The 8875-nt window shown below is 33.9% G+C and overlaps 1 protein-coding gene across 1 annotated transcript in view; it reads right to left on the bottom strand.

The window, feature by feature from the left end:
• The window catches only part of LOC107665448 (armadillo repeat protein deleted in velo-cardio-facial syndrome-like), a 32099-nt gene extending 30574 nt beyond the window's left edge, over positions 1–1525 (bottom strand). The window contains exon 1 of the mRNA XM_016456324.1: positions 1520–1525. Within this exon, the coding sequence (XP_016311810.1) occupies positions 1520–1525 (6 nt within the window). The remainder of the gene's footprint in view (positions 1–1519) is intronic.
• Positions 1526–8875: the final 7350 nt, after the last annotated feature.

Genomic DNA, 8875 nt, shown 5'->3' with positions numbered 1-8875 from the left:
CGGCACCCATTCACTGCAGAGCATCCATTGCTGAGACACTGATGCAATGCTACATTTCTACAAACCTGATGAATGAAGTAACAAACTCATCTACATCTTAGGTAGCACATTTAAAGCAGATTTTCATTTTTGGTGAGCTATTCCTTGCTGCAGCTTTAACCCTTATGTACTGTTCCGGGTCGATTTGATTTTTGAGTTGTCGGAAATATCAGTTAACTCATGGAGGGGAAAATAAAAATGAAGGGGATGAGGTCAAAGGACACTTGTTCCTGATGAAATACACAGCACTATAGTTGAGCATGTTCTTCTGCATGGACTGACCGTGAGGGAAGTTAGCCTGCAGCTCATCTACAGGGTTTCAATACTACTTACACATACAATATAATTACAGTACATAGCAGCAGTACTTCAGATGCGAGAACTTTCATTATTCTATGTCCAGTAAATACTGTAGCACATGTTGTACACCCTCAAACTCATTACTGTTGGATTGATTTGTAGCCAAGTAGTCCTTACATGTACTGTATTTGTGCAGAACTGAGAGACGGCTGTCTAGGGGAGGCAGAGAAGTGTTTTGTTAGAAGACTAAGAAACTGCTATAGTATATAAAATACAGTAAGGATATTACCAATACTGTAATGCAACTTGGCAGCGGATACTGAATTTATTTACAGTAACTGACAGTATATTCCAATGTGTGTTTACTGTATATTCAGTCTTTGAACTTTTCTCTTGTAGTGCTTTTCATCTACTGTAATGTCTCTTTACAGTAGTGTAGTGACTAAACTTTTCTTACAGTTTATTGCTGAATGTTACTGTATCTGCACCGCTCTATTTATGTCATATACTGTAACAGTCATTGACTAGCAAAAGGATTCCTATTTCCCAAACGCAGGTTTTTGTAACAGTGTTTTGAATTGATCTCACTAGTGTTCTGGCAGTGAAGTAGTGTGTGTATTTGGCAGGTTTGTGTATCATCTGAGGCCAAAGTTTGAGTCTGACAAAAGAGAACATGTTTTTGACTAAACTATTTGATTTTGACCTGGAAGTTTGAAGTTTGCACAAGTTTGTGTGTAGTTTTGAGATTGTGTTTATAGTTGAAAAATGGTGAATTGTTTAATGAATTGTGTTAGCAATCGAGAAACACACACACGCACACACACACACACACACGCACGCACACACACAGACACACACACACACTCACGCACACAGACAGACACACACGCGCACGCGCACGCACACAGACACACACACACTCTCACTCTCACACTTTCGCTCTCTCAAACACTAAAACAGAATATGAACGTTTCTGGACTGTTCAAAGTCAATGAACCAACCTTATTTCAGGCTTTTAATCAAAAACAATTGACTTCAGGATGATGGAATCAGTAGAGCTAAAATGCAACTTGCTTCTGGGTTTTGGCCTACAAAAACATGTGAGCGCATCGACTCACCTGCACAGTGACAGTACTGTCTCAGCAGAGCATGATGGGAATCTGTGTGTCGTCATACTGACCTCCATTCTCATAAAACAACCTGTGACACATAAGTCAAGATTCTGAACAAACGGATCATTTGAGCAATGAATAAGCTCAATTTAATCACACATACTAATCAGAAGAGATTACAGCATGCATTTTTATCTTTTTGTCACTCAGTGGAATTAAATAAAGGCAGAGTCTCTGGATCACACCCACACGTGAGATCTGTCCATGAACACCTGCTGGACTCCCGTCATGTGATGCTCTTGATGAAATAAATAACAGACACAAACATCAGATTCCATCAGTCCCACAGTCTGAACCCACACAAATACTCCAACTGAAACAGATTCATAATCACATAATCACACAGTAACTCATTCAGACCGTACAGATACAGTACATGCTGCTCCTGTGGCTTAAAGGAAAACTTCACAAAAAATGAAAATGTGCTGCTCATCCTCAGATCATCTGAGATTAGGATGAGTTTGTTTCTTCATCAGATTTATGTATTTGTGCAGAACTGAGAGTCGACTGTCTAGCGGAGGCAGAGAAAGTCAAACTGCTATAGTATATAAAATACAGTAAGGATATTACCAATACTGTAATGCAACTTGGCAGCGGATACTGAATTTATTTACAGTAACTGACAGTATATTCCAATGTGTGTTTACTGTATATTCAGTCTTTGAACTTTTCTCTTGTAGTGCTTTTCATCTACTGTAATGTCTCTTTACAGTAGTGTAGTGACTAAACTTTTCTTACAGTTTATTGCTGAATGTTACTGTATCTGCACCGCTCTATTTATGTCATATACTGTAACAGTCATTGACTAGCAAAAGGATTCCTATTTCCCAAACGCAGGTTTTTGTAACAGTGTTTTGAATTGATCTCACTAGTGTTCTGGCAGTGAAGTAGTGTGTGTATTTGGCAGGTTTGTGTATCATCTGAGGCCAAAGTTTGAGTCTGACAAAAGAGAACATGTTTTTGACTAAACTATTTGATTTTGACCTTGTTGGCACAAGTTGGTGTATAGTTTTGAGATTGTGTGTATAGTTAGCGATCAAGAACAACTGTAATGTTCTAAGGCAACTCTACAGACCCAAAATAATAACATTTACTGGTTATATTTTGTTATTTTAGTTTTTTACTATCCTATGAAGCTAGAAAAAAAAAAAAGCTTTTTCCCCACTCAGTTCAATGCAGAAAAATATTTTGTCAGCCAAAGATGGTAAAAATGAGCTATCATTTATTTTTTCAATCTATCTGAAATACTATTAAACCTATGTTGTTTTTCTTGAAATTGTGTGACTTTTTCTCATTTAGGGTCATGAACATGCATGCAAAGTTTCAACATGCTGATGTGTTTTGACATGAATAAAAATAAATAAATAAATTGTTACGGTCGTACTGTTCCCGGGTCAATTTGACCCGCCTATTTTAATGTTCTAAGGCAACAGAGCCAAAATAATATTTATTGGTTAGATTTTGTTATTTTAGTTTTTCTTACTATCTTATGAAGCTAAAAATGTGCTATTTCCCCACTTATTTCAATGCAGAAAAATATTTTGTCAGCCACAGATGGTAAAAATTTGCTCTTTTATTTTCTCAATCTATCTGAAATACTATTTAACTCATGTTATTTGTCTTGAAATGTTGTTACTTTTTTTGATTTAGGGTCATGAACATGCATGCACAGTTTCAACACTGATGTGTTGTGAAATGTACATATGTGACAATAACATGTATCTCGTTACACATACAGAAATTGTTATACGTTTGTGATGTTCACGGGTCAATTTGACCCGCATTCAAAAGCAACTGTACAGACACAAAATAACAAATTCCTTTGTTGTATGTCAGAGCTCCTCAACTCTACTCCTGAAGTGCCTCGTAGTGCCAGCGTCTTGATGAGTTTAACAACTTTTTAATTTCAAAGTTTGTGAAAACAAAACTGTTTAGCCTTTTAACTGTAAGTCCCATCATCCGTGATCATAGTGATCATAGGCATAAAAATGACTTTTCCAGCTAAAATTGTTATAAAACTTGAATACTTCGGAGCACAGACTTAAGATTGGTAGCTTTTTAAAGGTGAAACATCGCAGATTATTTTAGAAGCAGAAATAGTTATAAAAGTACATTTATAAAAAGTTATAGAAGTTTAAATTTATGAAAATGTAAAATATAAAAATATATATTTTTTATCTTTTATTTAAAATATTAATTTTACAAAACACGTTTACCTCCAAATCTTCAATAAAATCAACGGCAATAATCTGAACAAGTTTTGTGCCAAATTTTAGGTTGATATCTCAAAAAATGAGCTCTGTCATTTCTATGAAAAATCAAATATGAAAACTAGAGTCCGAAACCTTTCAAATGATATATAGTTTGTCAAGAGTACTTTAGGTTTAGACCAAGATATTATCGTTAAAATATGTGTAATCGCAAACATCTCACAGGTGCGGGGGAGTGGCAGTCAAAAATAGTGGTTAAAAACATTTTTTTATAAAACGGATAGTTCCGGTCCTTGATTCTGATTGGCTGAGCCGCGTTCGAAGCTGTTGTAAATTACACTACAAACATACACCTTTGTTTACGTTTGTCTGTTGCTCGGCAACCACTTTGTAGCAACCACAACTGTTTCTGAGGAACTACATTGTTTGGTGGAAGAATACTGTTTTTATTAATATCATTACACTTTATTTGCTCTGTTTTATTTTGTGAAACCTTACTACGTATATGGAATAACCGTTTTATAAAAGCAGTAAGCCCCGTGAAGCCGTGGTTTACAGTGAATTTATAACAGCTAACTCCGCTTCGCATCGTGCCTAACAACACCCTTAGCTGTTATAAATTCACTGTAAACCATGGCTTCACGGGGCTTACTGCTTTCATAAATCACTCCCTCCAGCTACGTTACGATGGGAAAGAGTCCAGAGCAGTTTTATGATGACTAATAAATAGGGAACAACTCTTTCTGAATTGTGATTAATAATGGATGTAAGAGAGCAGCTAACCGGCCGGATGATTTATTCGGCTCTTTCAGCTGCCACCACATTTCATCATGCGCTACTGAGAGTGCAGAAATCCAGCCGAATGTCACTGCATTTCAACCATAAAATCATGCAGACAGCAGCGAGCCTCGCACCCGTACACCATCTTCATAAGACAGAATGAGAATCCATTAATGGAGATAAAACATCCAGAGAAAGTCATGTAAATAAATGAAGTGCTGCGGAATTTCATCTGAGAAAATACAACAGGAGAAGAATGTAAAAATGCTTAATTAACTGTACTTTACCTTACTGAAGAATATTTACCAAAGATAATGCATCTTTACTGTAAAATATAAAAAAATACAATATGAATTACCTTATCAGTGAACATTTACAACATTCAACAAACTTATTTACAAAGACAACACTTTAAATTTTACTGTTAAATATTGAAAAAATAAAATAAAAATGAGTATGAATTACCTTATCAATGATGCTTTATATTAATTAAAGTGTTTGTAAGCATTTTATGTAAAAAGTAGGACTCACCTTTAGGTTGAAAATGGTATTCACAGAAGTCTCTGCATGAACTACTGATTTACATTTAATTTAGATATATGTGACCCTGGAGCACAAAAGCAGTCATAAGCAGCACATTGTATGGGTCAAAATTATACATTTCTCTTTTATGCCAAAAATCATTAGGATATGAAGTAAAGATCATGTTCCATGAAGATATTTTGTAAATTTCCTACCGTAAATATATCAAAACTTAATTTTTGATTAGTAATATGCATTGCTAAGAACTTCATTAAAACAACTTTAAAGATGATTTTCTCAATATTTAGATTTTTTTGCACCCTCAGATTCCAGATTTTCAAATAGTTGCATCTCAGCCAAATATTGTCCGATCCTAACAAACCATACATCAATGGAAAGATTATTTATTCAAATATATTGACACTTAAGACTGATTTCGTGGTCCAGGGCCACATTTAGTTATTTAATTTATATTAAATTTACAAAGACAATACTTCAAATTTTACTGCGAAATACTCAAAAATGTATCTAATTAATCGCACATCAGATTTGTCTTAGAAATTACAAAAGATCATTTAAAGCCATTATTGTGTTACACGAGAAAACCATGAAATAAGTATTGTAAAAAATGTTACAATTTAAAAAATGTTCTTGTTTCATTTTGTTCTTTCTTTTCTTTTTTTTCATTTTCTTTCCTTTTTTATTTTTTGGGTGAACTATCCCTTTAATTAGTGTATTATTAATATGGATTTAGACACGTATAAAAACGCGCACGTTCTGAAATAAACGCGCACTCGTGAAATAAAAATAAACATACTCAATGCGCAAGTCATAATCCCATAGTAGGCTAAAAATCCCTTACATACGTAAATTAAACAATATTATCGAGTAATAATCTTACAAATCAAAAACAGCCCAGCAAATAAAATTAATTAAATATCACTCACCACTAAAAGGGCTTTTTCCTGCTCTTCTTCAAAGAGAATTCCTCAATTAAATCCATCATACAAAAAATGTCATGTAGCCTGTTATACACAAACCTGAGTAAATTTGACCACTTTGGAATTGTGACTACATCTTAGGAGGTGGATACTGTGAAATTACATACATTATGGCATAAGATTTGAAAGCACAACTGAACGTCTATACGTTAGTCAATACAGACTTTTTCTTAAAAATTTGAACTAAAATTTTATTGCAACCATGTAGCCAATGATTGCATGAAAATTAGCATTTTTTCAATGAACGAGAACATATAGAGTGTGGGCTGCTTTTGGAGGTCCAAGTTCAATACGCTAGAAGTTACAATTTCAAAAATGTATAATTTTGTTTCTCTATTTAACAACATTCACTTACAATAGTGAAAGACGTCTTCCCTCAGGTAGATTGTATGTTTTCTAGCTGGATGTTGTGCTGCTTACGATCAATAATTACATTCAATTCAATTCATATTGCTTTATTGGCATGACATACTTACGTACGTATTTTTTAAATGAAAAAATTTTATTGTTATAAATGAAAAGTAATAGCCTATGATGAACAAGACACCCTAAGTGCTTGCTATTTAATTCCATCCGAAAGACATATTAATCATCCATTTTTACTTTAATACAAACATGTAGGCCTATTTTAAATAGTTTTTAACAAACAATGTGACTTTGGAAACTAAACAGTTAAATATGAAGAGGTCAAGTGAATCCAAATTTCACAAAAAGCTTATGGACGTAATTATAAGTCAGTCATTCAAGTGAGCTGCTGTTTCTGTCACTCTTCTGAGGAAGATTCATTCACTTGTTTTGAGCAATTTTGGTCAGATTTTCATCTAATCTCTTTTTCTTTTATTTTTTTGTAAGTGACTTTTCTTTCTTAAAGATTTAAAAATGTTTTCTTTGGATTTGTTGACTACTCAAAAGAGAATATAGGAAAATATAACTTAATTAATCCATGTTTCCTGCTATAAATGTCATAAACAATAATCTCTTAATCTCTCTTTTCTTTATTCAGAGTTGATCTAGACAAGTATGGAAAATATCCAAAGCTCTGTTAATCTCTCTATTCATCCTGTGTGTCCGCTTAAGGTGTACATTTATTTATTGTTAACCTGGCAACACGTCCCTTATGAAAATTAACCACACACAAAAAAAAAACATGGTTACTAGTTAAATCATGGTAACCACAAATTAACCATAATTTTAGTTTAACCATGGTATTTGTAGTAAAACTGTGGTTATACAAAAAAATATAGCCTATGGTTAGCTACATTCCCAATAAAACCATTATTATTTTTTAAAGGTATTTCTATTTGTGAATACTTTCCTTCTTTCTTTTTTCTTTGTTTTCTTTTTTTTAACTCTACTGCCTTAATGGTTTGCACTATTTAACAGAGTAACAGGGCCATCGCTAGGAATTCTGGGCCCTTTGCACTGAATTTGCTGTGGGGCCCCCTGGGTTTGTGAGTCAAATGATTCGCGAACCCGCTTAGAATTTCAGAAAAGCTGCGTTTCACCATCACTACATGCTTTTTAAAACCATTGCATGTGATGTCGAAATTGGAAAATGAATGGCTCTTGTGATCTGGCTTTTGCTAGTGAATCGCCTGAACTGAATGATCGAAGTCACGAGTTTGAATCAATCGGAGCGGTTCCAGCGTAAATGACTCACTCAATTGAATCGGTTCGTCTGTTCCTCTGCTTTTCAGTCATGTTTACACGACACTGTCAGCACAACTCGCTAGTTTTATGACATTAACTGGAATAAGTGGAAAAAGCATTGATGTTTACAAATAAAATATCCATATTTCCATTCCAAAGATAACATCCAACACAAATCTACGAACATATTCAAGTGAGGTAAGGCAAAACGAAGCTTCTCCTCGTTATCAGTCCACCTTGGCTGAACCGGCACATCAAACACCTCTCCAATAAAATCCTTTCAAGGTCATATAGTGGAGCTGGTGCTGTTAATATTTGATCAAAGGCCGGTAAGTGATTCCATCACGCGCTCCTGTGTCCCAGAACTAATGCGCGATCACTGGGTTTAATCAGAAAGGTCTGAATATGAGCACAGAAAGCTCAAATAAACATGATTTACTTCATGATTTATTCATTTTGGCACATAAATATTTAAGGCCGTCTGATGATGTGCTTTTCCATATTTTGCATTATTTTTACACTTGTAAATTCAGACTGATTTGTTTTGAAACTGGGGAGATTCAGAGACATGTAGGCTATACACATACAGTATATTGCTTATACATGAACTTTCCAGTTCATCAGTGGACCGACATGTAATTTGTCTCTGGTCTTTACTGTGGGGAATTTGACCTTTATGAAGAAAATCTGACCTAAAACAGCCTGTCTCCTCTGATTGAAGGCATTTGAGTTTCAGATCTAATATTACAAAGAATATAAAGTTCACTGAGAGCAGATCAAACCAAACAAATCAAACTTTATTAGCCAAGAATTCAATTATAAAACACAATATTGAAACAGAAAAAAGAAGTAACAAAACAATATATATTTGACATTAAATAATACAGTTAACAAATAACTTTGTCTTAATTAAAGCACAGGATGAAGTCTTTCTTGTCCTCTAGTGAAGTAAAATTTTTCTTGCTTATAGATTTGTTTATTAAACCCATGCCAGCTTCTTTGCTATTTTGGCGAAAACCATTTTTGAGTTTAAAAACAGACACTAAATATATTTAAAACGCATTCACCGCAAAATATTCCTGTAAATACATTTTAAAAATACATAAATAGAATAGTAACTGATTGCATACAGTGTTATTTTAGTAACATCAATATACTATTATAGTTGTTGTTATAATTTTAAATTAGATTTTATTTTTAT

The sequence above is a fragment of the Sinocyclocheilus anshuiensis genome, unplaced genomic scaffold, assembly GCF_001515605.1.
Source record: "Sinocyclocheilus anshuiensis isolate Anshui unplaced genomic scaffold, SAMN03320099.WGS_v1.1 scaffold495, whole genome shotgun sequence".
Lineage (NCBI taxonomy): Eukaryota > Metazoa > Chordata > Actinopteri > Cypriniformes > Cyprinidae > Sinocyclocheilus > Sinocyclocheilus anshuiensis.
This window is presented reverse-complemented; position numbering and strand designations above follow the sequence as displayed.